Source organism: Mytilinidion resinicola (genome assembly GCF_010093595.1).
Source record: "Mytilinidion resinicola strain CBS 304.34 unplaced genomic scaffold BDZ99scaffold_9, whole genome shotgun sequence".
In the NCBI taxonomy this organism is placed as follows: Eukaryota; Fungi; Ascomycota; class Dothideomycetes; order Mytilinidiales; family Mytilinidiaceae; genus Mytilinidion; species Mytilinidion resinicola.
The window spans coordinates 1125652-1149579 of NW_022985445.1; the positions used below are offsets into that span (position 1 = coordinate 1125652).

Consider the following 23928-nt stretch of genomic DNA (forward strand, 5'->3'; position numbering starts at 1 on the left):
GCTTCAGTGACAAGACACTCACATTTGTATACCAGGGCAGCACTATCTGACGGCCCCTAACACCCTTAAAATTCAACACCGCGACGTAAAATCCTGGAGACCATGAATCAGGCCGGCTCTGATCCCGGGACAAGACACTAATATGTGTACACCAGCGCAACACCGTCTCACTGACCTCAACAATCCCAAAAACCCTGAGCACGATGCCAAATTCTCTTGAGCGCGAATCAAGCTAGTCTCTGACGAATCTGCCACCAATTCTCAGCCCCCACACGTCCCAATCATACCTCCCCGACCTTACCATGTGCACACCGGCGCACCACCGCCTAACTGCTCTCAACACCTCCAAAAATTCTTAGCTCTGATGTCAAATTCCCAACAGCGAGAATCAAGCCGTACTTTCATTGACCTTCTCCTCGCCCAGTCCCTGCCTCAAAAAAGTAATCCTCCCCGGCGCATCCATCCCCAACCCGCACTTCTCCCTAAAATCCCCTAGCTCTACTCCCCTCGCTGCAATTCGCGCCTGGAAATCAGCAAGCGGGCAGCTGCTTCCGACCCCGTGGCTGCACCCCGGCAGCGGCACGATGCCGTCGTTAACATTAATCCTTACGAAGATTTCGGGTGTGGTGGGGGCGCTGGCGGTGCGGCAGGCGAGCCGCTCGAAGATGGTGCGTCCGCCCATCGGGGAGACTTGGGATTTCTTCCAGGAGCGATCGTGGGTGATGTGGGTGGTTGGGAGGTGGGCGGGGTCGGGGAGGAGGTCGAGGGCGGCGAGCATAGGGGCGATGTCGCCATCGTGCACGCTGGGAGGGGGTGTTAGTGGTGTTCTATAGACTTGGCTGTCGCTGTTTGAGGTGGCTTGATGCGTTTTCAGAGATAAGGATAGGGCTGGTTTGACGAGTCTGATAACTTTCTGGGCCACCTCAGACGGCGGCGTCGTCGGCTACTCAAAGTTTGTTTTTAACACTTTCTGATCAAATCTCGAAAATGGGTCGAAGCAACTCATGCAGTGGCAAAAAATTAGCACACGTGGGACTTACAAATTGAAGAAGAACGGTCCAGCGCTCGATCCCTCGAGCAGCAGATTCATAGTTGCATTCAACCACAACCACCCCATCACCGGTCCCCAAGGCGTCCCCGGGCCACCGCGATAGTAGTGCACTATATCACGAGCATACTCGAAGCTTATGAACTCGTCTCGTGTGAAGACGTCGCACCACGGACTGCTCCCTCGCGCAGTGATCTCGAACCCGCACATCTCTTGCATAGCGTAGATTTCGTCGTCCGCGAGATACTTGATTGCAGGATTCTGCTTCAGCAACCGCTCACGGATGGGCCCGACGTAGGTAGAGCGGTATTTGGCCATCATCTTTGCGCCTTGGTCGTGGCCTAGCTCTTTGTCGTCGTTGAAGGCTTTGCACGTATCACCAGGAGTTAAAGTGTCGGCGCCTAGGTCGTCCGTTTCGGGTATGACGCGTATGGAGGATGTCGTGTTCCAATTAAGGCCAAAGAATCCAGCGCTGAAATATTGTGCGGTGTCAATTACGCGAGGGCAACCACTTGCCCATAGGGTTGTCTTGCTATCGTGCGAAAGACGTTGAGGTAGAAGGTGATGATATCGAGTTCGAAGTCGCACGCCGGTTGTGAAGGCACCGAGAGAGCCTGAGTAAGGGCCAGTCGTTGTCAACTGCTCGAATTCAGATTCGGGATCTATGAACTAGATTAGATTTTCGTAGCTAGAGGAATAAGACGAGGACTCCTGGTTTGAAGAAGCGTTGGGTTGTACTCAGGAGAAGGTTGTGTGCTGCCCCAAGTGAAAAACGAATTCATGGGGGAGGGAATTGCGCAATGGCGAAAGCAGTGAAGACGGGCTGGGTATTCAGCTAGTCACTGTCCTCACATACCCTTCGAGAAGAAGACCCAATCATTGAGGAAAGCTAAATCATCCACATAGGTGATATTCAATTCCGTCAGCTTCTTCACGAGACGAAGCATTCCTTCAGAGAGTAAGCTAAATTTACAAAAACGTATATCTACCAAAGCTGGTACGAAGGAAAAGAAAACCCACGATTGCCAGCTTTGGTTGTTGGAAAACGCTCTGCGTGTCTTGACATCTTTGCGCAAACCAATCAGTACTCTCGCAATAAGCACGATATTCCTTCTCCTCGACCTACCATATGGACTTGCTCGACGACGCATCCTTTGGGAGGGCCTACACCGCCTTCGACCACCCCTTCCGTCTTCTCAATCCATGGACCATTACCTCCGAGATGATATAGTATGTTCCAGTCCCCAGCTGCCGTCCCAGCTCCTTGTCCCTTGCCAGCAACGCCCATATTTGTATGGAGGTGTCCGTGGGAATGCCACCAGCTCTTCCAGCTCGACACATGCGGAGTTCGGGGGGAGGGCGATTCGAGAGCAGGAATATCATCTGTTCCATTGGGTGAAAGGCCGAGCCATTGTTGGGCAGCAAAGATAATACAGAGGGCTAGGACAGAGTGCCAGAAGGACGGGAAGTTTAAGGTTATTGCCATTCTGCCCTGGGCTTCAGACGGGGATGACGGGCAGCTACCTTATTAATAGTCGCATGACAGTCGTGAGCGCAAATTCGACATGTAATGAAGCCGTCGAGAAGCTTTACAGCGCGTGCTGTTGTCGAGATGAACGTCGTCGTAAATTAGAAGCGGTCAGCTTCGATGCCAAGCGCGCGGGCCTTCCTCAAATCCAACCTCATCTCCTTCTACATATCACCATCATCATCCTCTATAAGCCTGTTTCTCAGTCTCCAGATCATCCGTAGAGGTCGTCTATTACAAAGATACCGAGTAACAATTCCCGCCATTCGCTAGCTCCTCTTTCCCTCCTCGTCATATGGCGCCCCTTGTCGTCTTACTATCATGATGTCTTCATATATAAGTTTACGCGCATGAGAAGAGCAATGCCCACATCTTCCATGCTTACCCTTCCTATCGTTCAATCTTGTTTGTTTCAATATTCGGCCCTCGTAGATCGCTTTTCAGGATCTCACAAGGGCCCGGTGACGCTTGCGCAAGCGTACCTAAGGCTCCTAGCAGACCAGGTATACGAGGATACATACTCAAGAAGACCAGTAAACAGACGGACAGTGACATCAAAACCAGTCCGTAAAAGTCTAAGCTACATTTGTCACCCCGAGCCAAATATTACGAGATCTATCTTACACATGACGACGCGATAGGTCTGCGAATTAAAGTATTCCGATGCTGGGTTTTGTATTACATGCAAACCATAATTTTCCCTGCCTCATACGCCATTATAGTTACTGAAAAGGACTCAAGTTTGCGCTTTCTCTCGTTCTCCTCTTCACGTCTCCTGCCATACATATATTTATCAATTAGAAGCGTAGCTCTGAAGAGCAATAGCTAAACCAAGAATACCCATTGCACCACCGAGGCCAGCTGCGAACGGGGAGGAAGTCGCAGCAGCCACACCCTGTGACTTTGTGGATTTGGGAGCGTTTGCTGGGGTAGCAGTTCCTGTGGCAGCAGTTCCTGTCGTATCTCCAGTCTCAATTGGAATTAGCGGAGCAGTCTCGGATCCGGTGTAGTCATTGCCACCGGTAGCCAATGCGCCTTTGATGCTGACTATGTAGCTTTTGACTGGTTCGGGAAGACCCCAGTACCATGCAGGTGTGTGTCCAGCTGAAAACTCAGACGCGATTGAGGCTCGGCCAGCTGGATTGACAAGTTGAAGCAGAACCTAAGCTGGGACACCGGTCATGATTGCCATCATCAGAGAGGATGCCGGAGGGTCGACATTTCCGATACGAGTCGGAACGTAGTTGGGGAGTGACACCGTCTTCGTGACCTTTGGCAACATGAAGCAACGTGAGTATTTAGTATTCAGATTTCCGCTGCCTTCCGCCGACTTGGGTCACTTACTATAACGCTGACATCGAAGCTTCATCCAAACTTCTCCTTTCAACCCCAGGATGCAATGCCAGGGCACACGAGGAGAGTAAGAGTACAGCAGGTCCGGAACACTTCATGGTGGAAAAAAATGAGTGATGAATTGGACCACATATTCTTAGATGAGGTTATTGACGATGGCCAGGGAAAATTTGAGTCGCAACCGGCGAGGATCACCAGGTATTTCAGCGGTCAAGTCCACCCGAACACGGATGGCCGCCATTTAGACTCGGCTCGCCGTGTGAATTTCAGAGCATATGAAAGTCGATCTCGTTCAACCAGCAGGGGATCCACGAGCAGGGAGTCAATGTGAGGAGTCAATCACCCGGCAAATCACCACATCGTAGCCCAAGACGAAGCGGAAGCGGAACCTAGTAAGACCGTGCGGGTCACATTTTAGAGAATGGGCACATGCTAAGTCCTTGTGCTCGTGATTCGAGGTTTTGCATGGTCGAGAGACACCCGCTCATGGTCGTTTTATTATAGTCCACATGCGAAAAGTCACGATAGACAACGGGCCGACAGGCGGGCCAGGATGCTCTTGGCGAGTCACGCTGACAGAAACGCAGGGCCAAGGAAGCCTCCAACACTCATTCTACGCATACCCAACTTGGCACCCCGCACGGAATCCCATGCAGGGGAACACCAGGCCCGCTTCATGCATCACGGTTCATCTCCATGCAGGCTCTTAGTGAATGCCCCATGACCCTCATCTTGCGATGTTACTTCCCCGCACTACTTCTCCTCCACATTCCAGGATTGTTTAGTATTTCTGGCGCTCGGATTTGTCTAGGAAACGGCGCTTCAATTAAGCTTATATTCACATGTAGCCGTTTATGCGATGATGAGCATGGTTTCCTCGGCAGTGTGCTTTTTGGAAATGTTTGCCCCCTCGGTAGCTCTACACGTGCTATAAAATCCCCATGCAGAGGATTTTCTGCGCACCAGGTATGAAGAATAAGTAGCGATTGGCCCACCTCATCCAGCATTCAGCACTCGGTCTCTTAGCTCAAACAATCCAAGTTCCAACGCGAAGCGCAGCTCCAGCACTCTCAGCCAACCCTCAATCGCTTCTTTCCAACATGTATTTCCTCAAGTACTTCACGGTGGTGCTCCTGTCTGCGCTTGCGATTGCGACCCCGTCACCGGTGCAGAAGGGAGCTGAACTGCCTCAACGAGTCGAGGAGCGCGCACCGTTGAACACCGACATCACCTCTCTCCTCACCAATATCATTCCGGATGTCCAGGCCCTGACCTGGTCTGCTCCAGCCTGAGGTTATCAACGGCATCAAGACGGCCGTGCTCGGCCTGTCGACGGTCTTTAGCGGCGACACCCCCCAGCAAACCAAGATCCTCGTCAATTCGGCCAGCGGTCCCCTACACTCGACCTCGACTCACGACGGACTCTATCAACGGCATCAAGACTCTTCTGTCCAACGCGGAGGCACTATTGACGGAGAAGTTCGTCTACCAACAGGACTCATCAACGATGTTGCACCAGTAAGTTGTTCCTGCGTCAACAGAAGCTAATGGCATCCACAGCTCATATCGGCCGTCGCGCAAGTGACCACCACGCTCATCTCAGCTGTATTGGGAGGTTGATAATCAAACGCCGACGAGCACGGAGTGGACGCGAGACGGTCCCCACAGAGCATGGGCTCTGATGTGTCTATGTTAATGCTGATGATTGGTCGGGGTCGGGGAGGGGTAATGACACGGGTTGCGGAGACGGGCGTTGTCTGGGGTTTCCTCGCGACTGGCACTGGTCGTTGTTGGAGCTGCTATCAATACGATACATATGGGGGGATGATGTTGATCGTATTACCTTTTCTATGCATATCTAAAACCATCAAGTAAGACACTCCTTCCGCGAACACGAATAAAAAAGCATCGCATACACTCACGAACGAGCAGCTTGTACCTCCGACATACTGGGAGGGGTGACTTGACCCTCCCCTCTGACATGGATAGCTGAAAATATCACGTCTTTTGCATGAGTTGGGAAGAGATGGGGTCAGCAGTGGTGATGTCCTGACTCGCGCGAGGAATGGCGCTAGGAACAACTTGAACCTTGGAATTGCGCACGCGAGACGGGAGATAATCAGGGCATGCTTGTAAATTGGGGTACATTAAAACCTACGTATAGTGATATAAGGGTTTAGTGATATTTTCTATACAGTGATACAAGTCGCCGGATTGTACAATTTGCCTCCTATATCACTAGCACCCTGCTTAGTATAGTATCATTAAGCCCCTCTCATACAATATCATACTAACTGTGCTCGGTTTTGTATGGGAGAGTGGTCCGTGGCCCCTCTGGCGCCCCTTTTTGGGGCTGTTTTGGGACAGACTGGCTTATAAATCACCAACACGTGACCTTGGTAACAGTGATACCCCCCTGACCGACCCCTATCACTATACGTAGGTTTTACTGTACATGGGGGAGATCGCATGCTGAGGTCAAGGTAAGATTAAGCCCCTTGTCCACGCCTAGCTTAAAACAGCGGTAGCGCTCACCATGATCCGGGAACGAGGCATTTGCAGCCGAGTAGCTCGCCTAGCATGTTCTCCCCTTCCCCTTGTCTCTTCCTCCGCTCGCCAGGCACTGCACCCGACAAGTACATTGTCCACCCCGCTTCAGCCTGAAAGGCTTCACATGCCGCCCATCTCTATTCAGACGGACCCCCGAGCGGACTCAGCATGAACGCCTCCTGGGGCTACCAACACCCATCTACGGCCACGGCATTTCAGTCCCCGAAGGATGGACGAAGCCAAAAGTCCACTCCTCAGCGATGCTGCAATATGACGGTGCCAATGACCACGGCATAGCACAGGGGGCACGTATTGAGGCAACTGCATGTCAGTTGACAGACTGTTTCATTGACAAGGTACCTAGTCCTGTTCTAACACAAGAGACGCGAACATTGAATGCAGGAACCGATGGCTTTCTCCGATCTTGCACCCACTCAACAATTGACTACCGTAACTATCTTCCCATCAAGCATCGATACCTTAATCCGGTCATCCCTATCCATGCACAGTTGAGAGAAACAGAATCAAAGGTGGATGTCTTTGCGTTTTATTGATTTCTTTCTCTGTTTCTTCCTCTGCTTTACGTGTTTTCGTTTCCTACATCCGTACATCGTATAGATGCAAATAAGCAAAAAGGGCAACCACTCCTCGGACAAGAGAGAGCTCGAATCGCAAAAGAAAGTATGACAAGGTATCGATATTAGGCTACTGGGGATTCGCAGCAACCGTCAGCACGGCCACAGCCGATGCACCGCTCGCTTACACCATATCAGGACCGATGATGTGGTCCATGCCCTTTATACGCTTCCGCATGTCCTTCATGTAGTAGTTGCGCGGAAAGTGCCGTATAAACCTAGGCATGATGGGGTACCCCGTTTTGATCATCACCATATACACCTTGTACAGGGCGCGGCGACTCGTGCTAGTCTTGAGGCCGTAGGCGTCACGCAGATTCGGCGGCAGCCACTCCGCTGTGAAGAGACGCACCAGTGGCAAATTTGCCCGGACCCAGAGCAGGCCTCTGTTATTGAAGAGCAGGTCATTGGCGACATTCTTAGCATGCGCCGAGATGGTGAAGCTGGTCAGTGACCGGTCCCAGTACTCCCAGAAGTCTTTTTGCGTCTTGGAGCACATCTCTGGCGGCACGCGCAATGAGGAGGCGAGCATGGCGTACTGGTTGTACACGGCCTTGGAGGTGGCGTAGTTGAGCTTGCCGTAGGTCTTTTCGTAGATGTCTACGCCGGCTGCGTAGAGGGTCGCAGCGACCCACAGCTGGAGCTCGACGTCATGAGCTGTGTAGCCGTCACCCTTCACAGGATCGTGTGCCCGGTGCACCATGTTGATGATAGTTTTCTTCTCCTCTGGGGTACCGAAGGCCATGCAATAAACGAAGGTCATCGTAGTCCGCAGACGGTCGATAGGCCGGTATACAAAGTTACTGTGCTCGTTCACACCAGCACCGACGCCTGGGTTGGCGATCTGAAGAAGGATAGCGACACCGCCACCGGCCAGCAGGATGGCTTCACTAACGATATTCCGCATCTCCTTTGGGTCGAAGTCGGGTTTGAGGAAGTCACGGTGGAAGTTGTCGTGGTTGATACCATAGATGGCGGGTCCGTGCTCGGGCTTCTCTGTCGTCGATGTGATGGCCTCGGTACTGTCCGTCCCAATGCTTTTGGTGTTGAGGTTGACTGGGCATGACTTCTCGTTTACTTCGAGAGAATGGGGGTTTAGCGTATTCGGGGCGCCGGTGGGGGCGAATGCACAGGCCATGGTGGTTGCCGAAAGAGTAAACTCTGCAAAACGGGAACTCTCCAAAGCGGGAACCAGATCTAAAAAGAATGGTGTTGATTGGGGCACGAGGTTTGTCTTTCTTTGGTCTCGTCAAGCTTCAACGAGTACTGAAAACATCAAGATGATTAGAAAGGGCTAAGGTAAGGAAGGAAGTGGGATGCAAAGAGGAACATACCTCTTGTACATATCCGTATATAAAGATCTAAAGCAGCGGATTCCACATGGACTGGCTTTCAGGAGCTGCTCTTGAGCATCTGTACCGAACAGCCGCCCCTCCACTACTCGCACCACCGCCCCAAATTCTCCCCATATTTACAGCAGCGGGCATGACTTCCGCCCGCTCTTCATTCCTCCTTTCGCTAACTAGCCCTTCCCCATGAAAAACACTAAAAGCAGAAGTATCCAAGCACGTGTAGTCCGCCGATGCGCTCGGACTATTTTCTCCCCAGGCGGAGGGCAGTGGAGTACGCCACCCCGTCGCCCCGTGACCTGGGCACATATCCTGGGCGCTATGATAGGGCTGGTGATAATGCAACAAGGCCCCTGGTCGTCTATCAGATGCGATCTCTCCCGGGTCGTGAGTCAGCCGAGGTGATCTCATGCAGCACCCTTTCTTTCTCGTCACGGCGGGCGTGCGAACTCATGCGTGTTGAATCACTGAACTCGGTAGCATTGTGAATGCAAGTATTGATGGCGCACCAGCGCAAGAACGACGTCTGGCGGGGCAGCGTACATTGTGGAGAGTGGGCGGGAGGGGAGAGGAACTAGGGGAGGGGAGGGGCCAAGGAAAACCAATGAAGGATTGAAGGTCTGTATATCAGACCACAGACTGGTAAGATTCGGCGCCTAAAAGCTTGAATGTTTCAAGGCTGGTTTCGATGAAACGCGACGCAAGAGATTAGAATCACTGTCAGATTTTGATTACAACTCTGGGATCAAGGTTCACGGCGTTTCACTTGCGCTGCATCTCTGCACTCATTATCTTCGAGAATCCTCTACTCCGACACTAACATTTCAAAATGGGCAAACTTGAGTGGGTTGGCGCGTTTCCTCGCGAACTTAGACCCAGCGATGGCAACGCGAGCTGGGAGAATGGCAAGAGCAAGAAGGAGTGGGTGGGTGGGTTTCGCAACCGTTCTAGTGACGAGAGATCGAGTTCGGGAAGCGTGCAAAAAATCGAGAATGTTCAGACAGTTCAAGAGATGCCACAACGAAAGCCAAGGAGAATAAGGAGGCACTACAAGAAATATTGGATTTGCTACTTCGTCCTGGGAGTGATAGCGTTGGCGATTGGGCTGCCAATCTTGTAAGTTTGACTCTGAAGACTCTTTCCTTATTTTGAGATGATTCAGTGAGCGTAGCTAAAACATAGCAGATTCCTCGTCATATTCCCCGCTATCGCCCAACGGCTGGTGGACGATGCGGACCTGCCTATTCATGCTGCGATGATCATGGACCCCAGCGACAACACGTTGACATACTCTATGACGGCATCTCTCAAGGTCCCTAAGCCGTTTACTGTCCGCATTGAGCCCACCGTCTTGGAGCTATATCGACCCGAGACGAAGCAGCACCGAATTCCTTACATCAAGGTGGAACTGCCAGCATTGAAACTCCACGGCAATGCTACTGTCAAGGTTGAGGGGCAGCAAGCAACCATTTTGGACAAGGACCAATTCACACAGTTCCTAGCGTATGCGGTCTATAATGATGACTTCGAGATGGCGGCGTATGGGAAGACTACGGCGTACCTCGGAAAGCTCAAAGCGCATATTACGTTGGATAAGACCATCAAATTGAAGGGTGAGTCCGTTTGTGCTGCCCTTGCTTCGAGTGTAGCTAATAATACGAAACAGGTCTAAACATGCTGAACGGCTTCTCGATTGATAATGCCCAAGTAGTGCTTCCTCCGAAGAAGGATGGGACTAATCTGGTTGCTAACTTGACTCTGCCGAACGCATCACTTGTCACATTTGAGCTGGTAAGTCGCTGTCTAATTTTCAATTGGTAAGTGTGTATTGACAAGAATTAGGGAAATGTGACTTTGAACCTCAAAGTCGGCGACTTAATTCTAGGCAATGCCACTATCATGAATACTATGCTCAAGCCAGGAAATAACAGCGTCTACGCGCGTGGTATTATCGATATCAAAACCGGTCTGCAAAATGTCGAACCCATTATCAATGCCGAAGCGCAGGCACTGAGACGTGGCAACATCGCAGTCTCCGCGTCAGGAAATTCGACCATATATAATGGCACCCATATCGACTACCTTGAGAAGGTACTGAACAATCTTACGATTACCACGGAGATGCCTATTACAGATATCCTGGTTGATTCTTTGGGAGGTTTGTTGGGTGACTTCTCAGGCGGGCTTAGCAGTCTTCTAAGTGGCTTGAATACGACAAATCCTTTGAATCTATTAGGAGGATAGTAAAGCCAGCGCGTTGTTAGTTCTTTATTTTTTTCCCTTTACATATGGGACGGTCGTTAGTAAACAACGAGACTACTATATACGTGTATATCCTGTAGTCTTTATGAGTTAGAAGATTACAAATATAACACTCTAGAATCTGGATACTCAGAACAATCTCTTACGTGAACATTCCCGACATTGGCAACCATCGAAAATGCATCTTCAATCACTACCATGGCCTCATATCCTCATGTCCACCATATCTCTAGCTTCTTTGAGCCCCGCACCATCCTCCACGGGGAACCCGCCCCCTTCGTCAGACCCTTTCCGGACCCCGCTACAATCCCTACAATGCCGCTGACACGAGCATCTATCACATGATTCAGCGTCCTCGGTACATGAAGCGCGCATGCGCTCCGCCAATATCTGGAGAACCTCGCATCCATGAGCCCTTCAAGTCGCGCATTATCTTCTCCGCAATCTCTATTGCCATCTGCCACCCACCCGACGAACCGCGTTATCCGCAAAAAACAAGGCTATCCTAGCCCTAGCCCCCCAATCTGCTTGATAGCTCTGATACGAGAGGGGAAAGAGAAGGGAATAGAAGTCCTGAATTTACGAGAAGGGAAGGGTACAAGCGCCGTAAGAGAGTCGTGGCAATGCCGAGGCTGCCCATTCCATCGCGCTGTGCTGCTGAACTGAGAGGGCTGGTGAAGCGGTGGAAAGGTCTAGTGACGCTTTAGTGGGAGCGTGTAGGAATTCAAGTATTGGAGTTGATCTGACTAGTGCGTGCATCCCAGAAGTAAGAAGTCCTTAAGAGGTATACATCCGAGGAAATAAGCATATACTTTCGTCGCCGTACCTTCGCTCTCTTACAATCATCCTTCATCATCGCCAGACTATGGATAGCATTAGCACCAAGAACGTCGCGGCGACCTTTAAGGTTGCCCCACCAGAAAAAGATCTCGCCACCAATGATGCCTTGAGCGAGACATTTTCCGCCGACGATGTCGCCAAGCACAGCAGGCCCGACGATCTGTGGATTATTGTTGGCGACGAGGTATTCGACGTGACCAAGTATCAAGAGGAGCATCCGGGCGGGAAGAAGAGTGAGTGACAACTATTCCTAGTATAATCCGGTGGAAGTTAAGCTGATAAAGAGTAGTTCTAGCAAAAGCCGCTGGGAAGGACGCAACGGAGCAGTTTCGAAAGCACCATCGCGACGCCATCCTTATCTAGTTTAGGGAAAATCTGAAAATAGGCGTGCTTGATATTCGGGAAGACAAGCCGGTTAAGAAGAAAAAGAAGAAGTCCATGGCTTCCCGTTTCAGCATTTCATTTATTATATAGAGAAGGTAGTTGGATTCCGTTGCCCATCGATGAGTTGCTTCGTGATTAGAGAGCATGTCTTTCGCTCCATGTTTTGTAGCATGAATGCGGGTCTGTTGACGAGCGCCTTTTAATGTCTAGATATTTGCTTCCTGTTGTTACATTAACTCTCAGCAATGTCTTGATCAGCTTTCCGTCATAGCTTATGTATTTCGAGTGCTTTGAAGCCGTTAGCGAGGCCTTCTGTAATGACGATAGAGATTTTGAGAGACAAACTATCATTAGCTTGTTCATCAGAATTACTGGTTCTGATTTCCTTTGTCTAGCCTGTTCGATATCTAGTGAGAGATTCAAGCTCATTTGAATGGAGAACAGAGAGGGCCGGCCGATGAAGAAAAGTCGGGCCGACGGTGTTGAGTCTTGTTAGCCGTCCACAGACAGCGATGTGAAGATCATGTCAAAATTGTACACGCCAATAAAGAAATCCAAAAATTTCCGATTCTTACCTGCTTCATATATACTATACGTGATGAATGTTCCTACTAGGATTCCAAAGTTCAAGGGAAGTCTACTTCACAATCTAGATTCCAATGACTGTGTTCGAGATACTATTAAGCCTGAACGATCTTGATTCTTCGACATCCGTCGAGATAGATCTTCCAAACTGGTAGAGAAGCAACATCTTCTTAACCAGTGACCATGCGTGTAAAATCTCGCCTTATAGTATTGAATACATGATCATCGAAAGTTCATGTCGAATATCTTTCCAATTGGAGCAAAGTAGTGTTCAGAGATTACGGATGAGGGAAGGAAGGTGGATGGAAGGTGGATAACTACCTCATCCGCAAGAAACCTATCACCTGCGTTACTACATTTCCAAAATTTGCGATCAAGTCTAGTAGCTGTTCTAAACTCAATGTTCATCTAAAAATTGCTCCGGGAAATCCCTAGCGGTGAAGAGAGTCCTTTGCGCCCCACTGCTCCCACATCGCCTAGCGTATGAATGTTAGCAACCTTGGAAACCCAATCTCTCTCCCATGGCAACCAAGTAAGGATGACCAAACGACCAAGCACTTGCCCGAACCTAAAGGTAATGCCTTTTTATTATGCACTTCGACACGCACTTTCTTAGGTCTCTCTTTCTTGGTCTCTTTTTCTTCATCCTCAGCACCTGCTATCAACTTGCGCAAGACGAGCGAATAACTCCCCGAGATGGCGCAAGTAGCATCATTCCAGAGCCAAACCACCCCTCTCGAGCCAATCGCCTACGTCATTTCGATGCGGGTTTCGCTATAAACACCACATGGTTTCTTCGGGAGCTTCTCCTAGCATCTCCGACGACCAGTCAATGCGTATGCTCCTCCACGAGCCCGCCAAAATCGACGTTGACACTTTCAGCTACCTCGACGCTTCACCACCCTACTCATACGAAGAAGAGGACCGCAGTGAGAATCTAGAATCTCCCAACTCTCAACAAGGCATCGATTCCTCCACGCCTGAAGCCAGAGAACTCAAGCACTTCCTTTACCTATGCCTTCAATTCACCTACACCCCCTATAAAAACAAGAACAACATTGTCTTCGACAACGTCCAAACTTTCCAAGTATGGCTACGACTACATGAGATACAGTCAACGCTAGCATCACTTCTGCTTCCCGCTCGGATCTTCAAGCTCTGCTCTATACTTTGAAGGACTCAAACCTCAATCAATGCAGAAAAAGAAGCTAACGTCAACGCTCTTACGCGCGCCATCGTTGAGCCGTGTCGCCAGCTCCACATCTCGCCTCGTGTTGGGCTCCTCATGCTGCGGTTGTTTCCATACGATCTGAACCAAAGCTTCCCAGCCGGCCTGGACTGGTTCTGGGCTGCATGTCCTCACGCTGTGGCAGCTAAAATCAGGCACGACATGTACTACCTCGTTGATATTGTCGCTCCAGATGCAAACACGGCCAGAAATCTGAGAAGGAAAATCCAAAAGAAAGCGAACCAATCCTTCCGGACCTTGAATTCTCTGTCGAATTTCCGTTTGAGCAAGTGTGGAAAAGAGAAGGCAAGGAGGACTGAAATAGGACAGCCTGCTAGCGATACTGATGCATGGTTCAGGCACAAGACAAGGCCGTACTTGCTGGAAATGTCTAAAAGGGATCCAGGTCTTAGCAATAATAAGTGATGGAAGGGTTGCATAGAGCACGATGAGACTCATTACAGGCTCGAGACTAAGAGAAATGGAATCCCGCTAATGCGAGTTGTTGTCGTCGCTGCATACAACCATTCTGTCCCGGGACCCCATGTTGCGGTTTGATCGAAGGCCTAATGGTGGATAATCGTAGCCAACGCAGTTACCCGTTGAGCAAACGGAGCAGTATTTAGACTCAGTAGAAGCCTGGTGGTGATGCTGTTCCATGTAGCTGATTAATCAACTCACTGTTCCTATTGTTCGAGCAAATCGCGCTTCACTTAGTCTGTTGTATCGCTTTGGTATTGGCAATGGACACTTTCTAAATTCAGCAGGTAGACGATGATAATGGATGAGACCGATGCCAAGAGATAGCACACACAGACAACAGTGCCTAGGTGGGACCACGTGAGCTCCAATTGAGTGGATGGAATTAGTAGGTAGGTAGTATCCAAGTGAATGGTGGAGGCGGTGATGGTGAATGCTGTCAGACATTTGCAACACGCGCTTGACCGTGAACAGATAGCGGCGTCGATCACCCGCTGGAATCAGGGGCTCCGCGCCCAAATGTGATTGGATGATAGCCAGCCCAATTCACGACCTCAACTTTTCCGCCAGGGTCCTGTGCCACCATCCTCACTCTTCATTTCTTGGATCCTTAACAGCATCCAGCGTCTTGAATCCCCAGGCTACCCCAGGCTACTCCATGCTGGTGTAGATGTACTGCAATCCTCTGCGTTGATCAGCAACCATGGCTGAAGCTTACGAGCTCCATCGTGGGAAGTACGCGAAGCTCGATGCTCCAGAGTCCGACTCGGGATCCCCCCTCCGCCGCTCCCTTGACGACGCATATCGCACCTCATCCGATGAGGAAGACCTTGACGAGTTCGACCCCCTCAACTACGATGCCGGCACCCTGAAACGGAAGAAGACGCGGACGCGTCGCCCGCGAGGAGAGTCGCTAAGGGGCCAAGAGACTATACCCTCAGAGAAGGCGGGAGCACGAAGGAGATGGTACTGCGTGAGCCGCATGTGCGTCGGCCTTACCCTGCTGTTCGTTGCTGCCGTCGTGCTCCTGCTGAGCGTGGGCGGGATTTGGGCGTGGAAATCGGTCCCGGAAAATGGGCAGAGTCCGCCGTGGTACCCGTCACCGAAGGGTGGCACGGATGAGAAATGGAGGGACAGCTACAAAAAGGCAGCAGATCTGGTGCGGCAGATGACACTCGTGGAGAAAGTCAATGTCACAACCGGCGTCGGATGGGAGATGGAGATGTGCGTAGGCAATACTGGAGAGGTCACCAGACTCGGATTCCCCAGTCTGTGTCTTCAGGATGGCCCGATTGGCATACGGTTTGCAGACAACATCACGGCATTCCCAGGGGGTGTTACGATCGGAGCTACGTGGAATAAGGACCTAATATACAAGCGCGGACGGGCACAGGCCTTGGAGGCGAGGTTGAAAGGCATCAATGTCCTTCTAGGCCCCACAATGGGGCCATTGGGTCGATCGCCCGCTGGTGGTAGGAATTGGGAGGGTTTCGGAGCGGATCCCGTACTACAGGGCATTGCAGCGGCCCAGACGATTAAGGGTATCCAGGACGAGGGCATTGTTGCGACTGCAAAGCATTTCATCGGCAATGAACAAGAACATTTCCGACAGAGCTGGGAGTGGGGTACTCCGAACGCCATCTCCAGCAACATCGATGACCGGACTCTTCACGAACTGTACGCATGGCCTTTTGCGGAAAGCATCAAAGCGGGTGTTGGCAGTGTCATGTGCTCTTATAACCAAGTGAACAACTCGTACGCTTGTGGTAACAGCAAACTCATGAATGGTATCTTGAAAGATGAGCTGGGGTTCCAAGGCTTCGTACAATCGGATTGGCTGGCTCAGAGGAGTGGAGTGGCAAGCGCATTGGCAGGACTGGATATGTCGATGCCTGGTGACGGCCTTCGATGGGCCGATGGAAAGGCACTTTGGGGCCATCAACTTACGAAAGCCGTCCTGAACAGTTCTGTACCTATGGACCGCCTCGACGATATGGTAACTCGAATTGTCGCCGCTTGGTATCAAGTCGGGCAAGACGATAAGAGGAAATGGCCAATGCCTCCAGAGGGTGGTCCAAATTTCTCTTCCTGGACTGGCGAAAAAATTGGGTTGTTGCATCCTGGAAGTGACGACAAGACCACCGGTGTCGTTAATAAGTTTATTAACGCACAGGGTGAAGGCGAGGACTCACACGGCAAGCTCGCGCGTAGAGTTGCGGCAGAAGGGACTGTGCTGGTAAAGAACGACGGCGATATCCTGCCACTGAGTCGGAAAGGTTGGAAGGACGCCAAAGAGGGTCAGATGAAATACCGAGTTGGTATCTTCGGCGAGGATGCAAGGTTGAATGAAAACGGACCAAACAACTGTCCAGATCGTGGCTGTAACGTCGGAACGCTTGCTCAAGGATGGGGTTCCGGGTCTGTCGATTACCCGTACCTCATTAGTCCGCTCCAAGCCATCTACGAAGCCTTCGAGGGGGTTGCACACGTTACAGACTGGGCTGCTAACAAAATACCCGAGGAGAAAGAAGACCTGCTTCATGACCAGGACCTATGCATCGTATTCGCAAATTCGGATTCTGGCGAAGGCTATATGCAAGATGGTGGGATTCGAGGCGATCGGAATGATCTCAAACTCCAAAAGAATGGGAATCTCCTAATCAAGAAGGTTGCCGAAAGCTGCGGGAACGGTAATGGCAGTACGGTGGTCGTTATCCATGCTGTTGGACCAGTAAATGTGGAATTCTTCGCCGACCTGCCTGGCGTCAAAGCAATTCTGTTAGCTCATCTTCCTGGTCAAGAGAGCGGTAACGCCCTTGTCGACGTCCTCTTCGGCGACGTCAATCCGAGCGGTCGATTGCCGTATACTATCGCTAAGAAAGATGAAGATTATGGCCCAGGCTCCAAGATCCTATACTATCCAAACCAGATCGTCCCGCAACAGAACTTCTCGGAAGGCCTGTACATTGACTATCGTTATTTCGACAAGAACGACATTGAACCACGATATGAGTTCGGTTTCGGGCTAAGCTATACGAGCTTCCATCTATCTTCGTTGCTCATCAGTCCAAAGTCTTTCAAAAAGACACTACTGCCTGCTCCTCGTCCAAATGGTATCGAGCCTCCAAAGTTCGACACCAAGATTCCAAACCCGAGCACCGCCCTTGCACCAGAAGGGTTCAAGAAACTGTCCAAATACATATACCCATATATCTCCTCCGTCAAAGACATTAAAACTGGGAAATACCCCTACCCACCCACCTACAACACTCCGCTGGAGCTGTCTCCCGCAGGAGGCGCTGAGGGCGGAAATCCCGATCTCTACACCGTCGTCGCGGAAGTCTCTGCCAGCCTCACCAACACAGGTAAAGTGGATGGCGACGCTGTTGTACAGTTGTACATTTCCTATCCGGACAACTATGTCGACGAAGAGACGGGCGAGCCGGTGGACTTCCCCGTGAAGGTGCTGAGAGGGTTCGAGAAATTGCATGTGGAAGGCGGTGATAAACGTGCGGAGGTCAAGTTTGCACTGACGCGGAAGGACGTTAGCTACTGGTGTACAAGGAGGGGTAATTGGGTCATGCCGACCAAAGGATCGTTCAAGATCAGCGTAGGGTTCTCGAGCCGAGACCTGCCTCTCGTGGGAACGTTCTAGATGATGGCGGCGGCGTTAGGAGTTAGGCTTGGATGGAATACCGATTGCTAATTATATATTGTACGGTCACTGATAGTATAGGATATAGAAGTCACGTATTTGGGCAATTCAAGCATTTCATATCTCTCAATTATCATCTGAAAGAGGCGGAAATATGGGTTTCTTCCAGTCGGTGTACCTCTTCTTGAAGTTTACACTGGTGAACCCGTAACGGTGATGAGCCGACGAATTGGGTGCAGCTCAATTTGTCTGGTTCATCTGGGCTACAGGACGAGGAGAGACAAGCTCGAGGCTATTATCCGTGCCAACATCCATCCACCTGAACTTGGTTATATCTTCCACTTTCACATCCTCCAGCACGAAAAGTTGAACCTAAGCCTCAAACCTAGGCACAAGCGGCCTCTCAGGGCCCTTGGGGCCACAGACCTGGAAGAGGTCGACGTCGAAGAGTTTGTGGTACAGCTTTTTGCGCTTAGCATCGAACTGGCCCTAGTAACTTGTTAGCCTGGATGATACAAGCCTCGCTAAACCGCATCATGGATTTAGGACGTACCTTCCCCGTAGTGAGCTTAGTGAAGTCCCTCGTAAAAGACTCAGCCTCATCCCACGACCGAACCCGCGTCCCGTCCTTCGCAATCCATTCATCTAGGCGATACCCGTGCTTCCCCCAAGCCTGCTAGACCACGAAGCCTTCGGGGCCAAACCCGGCAACGAATGTGTGGGCGAAGGAGAACCAAGACTCGGACTTCCCGCGCGCAGCTAGCTCGAATATATGGACGTCAGTGAGCGATACGGCTACGATGGTTGTCTTTCCTTCTTTCAACACGGCTTCTTTGGCTTTCACATACGCGCCGCGAAAGGACTCGGAGGGTGTCGTGCGGATCTGGCTGAGGGTCGGCATTCCTCCTCGGGTCCGGGAGCGGAACTTCAGCGCGGCTTGCGCCTTGTGCTGCAGAGCTGCGAGGCAGAGTAGGATTGACGTTGCGAGCTTGCAAGACTTCCAGAGGATGGGTTCGAACTGTGACTTCAGGCTTCGGTAGTCTTTGATGTCGGCGTGAACGTCTAGAGCTCCGTTGTCGATGGCTGACGAGATTCGGTGCCAGATGAACAAGGGGATAGAGAGGTCTTTGCTGAGAAGCGCTCCTACCTGCGCTTTGAGAGCCGATATTGGGGTCATGGTGGTTTTCGGAGATTGCATTGCCGCAATAGTTTCCTTCAGCTTCGTTACTTCGTCCGTACTGGAACCTGGGGTCAACGTTGGTGCTTTTCCGTCCACCTCGAGGCCAAGGGAGCTGCTCATATTGAGAGACGCCATCAGAGCGCCTAGTGAATCAGATGTTCGTGCAGAAGCTGCCTCGGATCTCGTTCGTGGCTCGATATGCTTGAGTCCAGGGGGAATGGAGTAGTCTCCACTCGTCATACGCATTAAGTTGACTGCGAAGGGGAGTGTGTCAACCCACTGCGCTTGAGCCTCCGGTGAGAGTGTGGTCCGCAATTGCTCTGGCATAGGCCGGCGCGGTAAATCAGAGCGACCGTCCATGATGACAAAACTTGACTCTTACTTGTGCGGTTGAGCAGAAGGTGCCGAAACGAAGTTTGATGAACAACTCGACATTAATGCGAGAAGCGCAAGGTTTTGTCGAAAGGTAATACAGCCTGTAGGCGCATCCAGTTGCCTAGCAGGGAAGCCAAGCTTCAAAATTACCGTATGAGGTGGCAGTCCCGACGTCTATTATGGAGGTATAGAAATGTCCTGGCCAATCAGTCTTCAAACCGGTCCATCATTAGCCCAGAAAAGGAGCTTCACCAGGATCGACTCAGTTCCCGTGCTAAGCCACTGGATGCGCCTACAGGCTGTTTCTCATATTCAATGGCCGTCTTTCTTGCTATTCTCTCACCGTATCCTTCATTTCACCATCTTCGATGTTAGCGTACCAGGGAAATACAGCACAAGGCTTCCAGCACTGAGAAAGCTAGTTCTCACCAATAATAGTCTTATAATGCCTGTGTGTTACACGGAAATCCACCTGCAGACTATATTTTGGGCCTTCATTCTCTTACTGCCTCGTTGACTTTTCCTGCTTCAAGCTGGCTACGAGAATGTAGATGTGATACAACGTAAAGGAGCGTTTGCTCTAGTGCATTTGGACTTTGACCTGAATGCAGCATTCCGCAGGTAGCTCCCCGGGCTCCCGTAATATGTTGTAACGAGTACTCTGATTTGACAGTACCACAGCCATTTGCTTGGCCAAGGTTGCGTAGCGGCCTCGTCAACATTGAGCGGCAGTACCCTTGTAAGATTGAAAACAAATCAAGACAATATGTGGGGCCAAAAGCTGCTGTATTGATGATGATCAGGAAGCTAGCTATTGAGCGGCAGGAGGAAGAATAACTAGTTATACACCAGCTGCTGAGTAAGCCTGCTAAACAGAGCAGGCCCGACAATCTACAAGGTGATGGCCTTCCATGGGGTTCAAATTTCTCAAAGCGTGTTGACGCATCTAGAACGAGCATGGTACCCGAGTTATTCAGAGAATCACATGGGCAATGTTTGATTCAAGTTCGACGATGCCAAGTCAACCTCTCATATCAATTACTATCTCACGTCTCGCGATCCTATGCTAGTTCCAACGCCACATTATTCTCTTGCTCTAACACAAGCTATCATACACATAATACAGTCTGTAGTCCTTTCAAACCATCTTCCAAGGTTATCTCTCGAAGTCTTACCAATGAATCACGTAAACGCGTTAGCCATGCCCTCCCTAGTTTCATCGTGCCGATCCCAGCTAGAACACCCAACTCCATGCCCTGGGAATCATGCCCAGCGCTTTCAAACCCTGTCCTAAACGCCAAAAGAAATAGTGCAACTAGGCCCAAGCCTCATAGCAACACAACGGCCCACCCGGCAGCTCCCATCAACACCGCCTCTACCATCGCCTCGAACCCGGCCGCCCTTCCAGCAGGCGCCTGGCTAGGTTTCGACGAAATTCCAATCCCGCTCGCGATGAAATTGCCTGGATCTCGGAGGTTTGAGGTGCTTGTGCCACTCTCGCTACTACTCTTGCTTGAGCTCGTTCTTATGCTGCCGGACGACCCCGAACGTGTACTAGATAGTTTCGAGTCCGCGGTAGTAGTCGCGCTCACACTCGCGGGAACAACGGTACTGGTATGGCCATTTATCACCAAGAGGCTCGCACCTGCTGGTAGACTGTATGTCGTTCCAGATACCGTGACAGCCGGACCGCCTGGGATGAGCGTCGTTCCAGGACCTAAGACGTACTGCGTTGTGCCATCCACCACTGTGGCGGAAACGACTTGACCGTTGAGCGTCAGCAACGGTGCTGCGGTAATGATGGCGTTGTCCAGGGTGGATGTAACGCCGTTGATCACCACGACAGCAGGCGTGGCGCCTGCGGGGAGGCTGAAGGTGGTTCCGGAAACTGTGAGTACCCCTCCTGGTGTCAGTGTCTGACCCGGCGCAAGAACGAACTGGGTCGTGCCGTCCACTACGGTTGCAGAAATGGTGTGCCCATCGACAACGAGGATTGGTGGCGCAGTGATTAGCGGGCTCCCGTTCAGGGTTTGGGTGACACCATTGACGACTGCTACAGTGCCCGAAGGTCCCAGGCTGAAAGTAGTGCCGTCTATCGTTAAAACTGGGCCACCGGGCTTGAGCGTCTGGGTTCCTATCACGAATTCTCCGCTTGGATTTGCCGTGATAACAGTGCCACCAATCGTGAGTGTTGGATGAGGGGCGTTGAGTGTTTGCGTAACGCCATTAACGACGGCTACCGTACCAGATGGACCAAGGCTGAAAGTGGTGCCGTCTACTGTTAGAATTGGACCACCTGGCTGAAGAGTTTGTGTGCCTAGTACGAATTGTCCACTAGGATTTGCTGTGATGACTGTGCCGCCCACGGTAAGTACTGGCGGAGGGGTTGGGTTTGCAGGATTGACCGCGATAGTGCTACCTCCAACCACCACACTAGAGCCTCCGGGAGGAACAGAGATGACCACGCCATTCAGAGTTGTGGCTTGGCCTGGGGTGAGAGTTTGGCCGCCGACAATCACTCCTCCACCAGATACCGGGGCAGGTGCAACAGGAACGACGGTATTCCCAACTGCTACGGATTGAGGAGGGTTATTGACGGGAGGAGTGATGACTGGACGATTCACCCCTTCAGTATGACCAGGCGGTCGATTTTCTTGAGTTTTTGGAGGTAGGTTGTTGAAGATGGACGGGTTGTTGTGTATCAGCGATGCAATTATCTCTCCAACGCCCGGGGTGCTTGCTGGCTTGGGATTGCCCGGTCCAGCTGATATGTGATTCTCGACTGACACGACAGGTCCAGGAGGGTTCGGGGTTCCCGAAGGTTTTAGCACCGGAGAGTTTATCGCAGGGCCAGTCTCCTCCATTGGTTTAGATCTGATATCAGAAGCACTTATATGAATGACCGAGGGTGCTGTAGCGAATGAAGGTGTCACAAGAGTCTTTGTGGACGTTGGAGAAGGCTCTCCTATGGTAAGAAAGGCTTCCGACTTAGTTGACTCAGGAGGTGGGGGTGGGGGAAGAGGCGTTGTGATAGGGCCTCCCTTAACCGTAGTCTCCAGAGTACATGTAGCTATATCGGAGCCGTTGAAGGCGCTCATGATCGCAGGAACCTGCGCAAGATAGGCGATAAGGGGTTGTGGTAGAATAACGGGCACGTCTTCATGAGAGACGTCTGTGATTGGATAAATGAAAGGCTGGCCCTGCTCTGGCGGGAAGAGATTCAAGGGTTGGACGTCTTGTGTACATGTATCCTCAGGTTTCTCCTCTTTCTTGTGCCTTTTCCAAGATATTAATTCGGTCTCCGTTGGTTCTGGCGGAGCTGTTATTGGTCCTACATCAAGTCCTCCCATGATGTCGTAATATGCTATGTAAGTGCTCGGGGCCGTCCTGATCCAGTTAGCGGCTTCGGTGTAGAAGGACTTGTAATACTCACAAGGCCACATCGGGAGCTTTATCCCAAGTCCATGTCAGTGTGAGATGAACATCAGTCTGATTTGCAGGCAGGCTTGGAGTTGCTCCGGGGTCGAAGTTGGTGAGCAAAATCGTAGTTACTAAGTCGTCGGTTCCTGTGCTCTCAACCGTCGTAATCGTCCCAGCCAGATAGGATTCGACGCTGAGGGGGGCATCCGGATAGGTGAGAGTCCAAAGATAATCGGCCTGGAGCACACACCCAGTGCAGACCGGGCTGTCGGAAGAAGTGCTGGATGCGGTGGATGAATTCGTTGAGCTCTCCGTCCGGGAGGCTGAACTGGATATTGTCGAGAAACTGGATGTTGTCAAGGAGCTGGATACCGTCGAGGAGCTGGATACCGTCGAGGAGCTGGATGATGTCGTTGAAAGCTTAGAAATGGAGGAAATTGATGTGTTTAGTTCGGTTGAACTTGCGGAACCTGATGATGCCGTCGGAATTGAAAGACTAGACGAGCCTGTGGAAACGGATACGCTAGACTCCAACACACTGGCTATCGAAGCCGATGGTAAGGTAGATGGGAAGCTAGATGATACAGAGCTGTGTGAAGATGTCGAAACTGCGCTACTTGTAGAGTTGGATATCGAGATTGCTAAACTACGTCAGTCACCTCTCAAATGTTTTACATGATTCTTAACAAAGGATCTACCTACATCTTCGCAAAAGCTGAGGCTCAGCTCCCACAAAAAAGGCCCGTTGTGCCGCAAAGGCACACAAAACAAAGAATTTGAGCATCATGAAGGCGTGTCCGCTGAATATCAGTACATTTGAACGCGCCAAACGAGCTCGCGGTCCGAGATTGACGTTTGTGCAGCTAGAATAGCCAGAAACACAGAGACGTACAGAACGATCGGCAGGGAGGGATATAGGAGACGCCCATATTTGAACGTTGCAGCCGCCTTACACGCAGGCGTCAGGGCAGATGCAGGACGACAGGCGGCCGGGTCCATGAATAGCTGAACCCTGCGCAAATCGACCGTGGCCAGCAAGCCTGCCAAGTAGTCGCA

General features: G+C 51.1%; 10 protein-coding genes across 10 annotated transcripts; 4 read left to right on the top strand and 6 right to left on the bottom strand.

Moving 5' to 3' along the window:
* Positions 1-388: 388 nt before the first annotated feature.
* BDZ99DRAFT_386984 (phosphoglycerate mutase-like protein) lies at positions 389-2336 on the bottom strand (the record flags this gene model as incomplete). The annotated part of the gene is made up of 5 exons (XM_033715501.1): positions 389-803; positions 1041-1710; positions 1905-1997; positions 2069-2114; positions 2175-2336. 5 exons carry the CDS (start codon positions 2334-2336, stop codon positions 389-391), a joined length of 1386 nt encoding a protein of 461 aa, XP_033577212.1.
* A 1033-nt stretch (positions 2337-3369) lies between these two features.
* Positions 3370-4027, bottom strand: BDZ99DRAFT_476432 (uncharacterized protein; the record flags this gene model as incomplete). Its single annotated transcript, XM_033722057.1, has 2 exons — positions 3370-3631; positions 3921-4027. The coding sequence occupies 2 exons, from the start codon at positions 4025-4027 to the stop codon at positions 3370-3372; spliced, it is 369 nt and encodes a 122-aa protein (XP_033577213.1).
* Positions 4028-5029: 1002 nt separating this feature from the next.
* BDZ99DRAFT_520328 (uncharacterized protein) lies at positions 5030-5451 on the top strand (the record flags this gene model as incomplete). The annotated part of the gene is made up of 2 exons (XM_033725515.1): positions 5030-5205; positions 5289-5451. The coding sequence occupies 2 exons, from the start codon at positions 5030-5032 to the stop codon at positions 5449-5451; spliced, it is 339 nt and encodes a 112-aa protein (XP_033577214.1).
* A 1787-nt stretch (positions 5452-7238) lies between these two features.
* Positions 7239-8504, bottom strand: BDZ99DRAFT_563097 (uncharacterized protein; the record flags this gene model as incomplete). The annotated part of the gene is made up of 1 exon (XM_033727358.1): positions 7239-8504. Exon 1 carries the CDS (start codon positions 8250-8252, stop codon positions 7239-7241), a length of 1014 nt encoding a protein of 337 aa, XP_033577215.1. The 5' UTR covers positions 8253-8504.
* A 971-nt stretch (positions 8505-9475) lies between these two features.
* Positions 9476-10707, top strand: BDZ99DRAFT_488101 (uncharacterized protein; the record flags this gene model as incomplete). The annotated part of the gene is made up of 4 exons (XM_033722886.1): positions 9476-9579; positions 9649-10076; positions 10130-10254; positions 10306-10707. The coding sequence occupies 4 exons, from the start codon at positions 9476-9478 to the stop codon at positions 10705-10707; spliced, it is 1059 nt and encodes a 352-aa protein (XP_033577216.1).
* An 883-nt stretch (positions 10708-11590) lies between these two features.
* BDZ99DRAFT_520331 (cytochrome b5) lies at positions 11591-11928 on the top strand (the record flags this gene model as incomplete). The annotated part of the gene is made up of 2 exons (XM_033725516.1): positions 11591-11798; positions 11855-11928. The coding sequence occupies 2 exons, from the start codon at positions 11591-11593 to the stop codon at positions 11926-11928; spliced, it is 282 nt and encodes a 93-aa protein (XP_033577217.1).
* A 3017-nt stretch (positions 11929-14945) lies between these two features.
* Positions 14946-17897, top strand: BDZ99DRAFT_488102 (uncharacterized protein; the record flags this gene model as incomplete). The annotated part of the gene is made up of 2 exons (XM_033722887.1): positions 14946-15466; positions 15497-17897. 2 exons carry the CDS (start codon positions 14946-14948, stop codon positions 17895-17897), a joined length of 2922 nt encoding a protein of 973 aa, XP_033577218.1.
* Positions 17898-18269: 372 nt separating this feature from the next.
* Positions 18270-19437, bottom strand: BDZ99DRAFT_520334 (uncharacterized protein; the record flags this gene model as incomplete). The annotated part of the gene is made up of 3 exons (XM_033725517.1): positions 18270-18386; positions 18451-18525; positions 18580-19437. 3 exons carry the CDS (start codon positions 19435-19437, stop codon positions 18270-18272), a joined length of 1050 nt encoding a protein of 349 aa, XP_033577219.1.
* A 254-nt stretch (positions 19438-19691) lies between these two features.
* On the bottom strand, positions 19692-20595 carry BDZ99DRAFT_308204 (uncharacterized protein). Its single transcript, XM_033714245.1, has one exon. It carries the CDS (start codon positions 20409-20411, stop codon positions 19947-19949), a length of 465 nt encoding a protein of 154 aa, XP_033577220.1. The 5' UTR covers positions 20412-20595; the 3' UTR covers positions 19692-19946.
* A 185-nt stretch (positions 20596-20780) lies between these two features.
* Positions 20781-23659, bottom strand: BDZ99DRAFT_476440 (uncharacterized protein; the record flags this gene model as incomplete). The annotated part of the gene is made up of 3 exons (XM_033722058.1): positions 20781-22839; positions 22886-23513; positions 23575-23659. 3 exons carry the CDS (start codon positions 23657-23659, stop codon positions 20781-20783), a joined length of 2772 nt encoding a protein of 923 aa, XP_033577221.1.
* Positions 23660-23928: the final 269 nt, after the last annotated feature.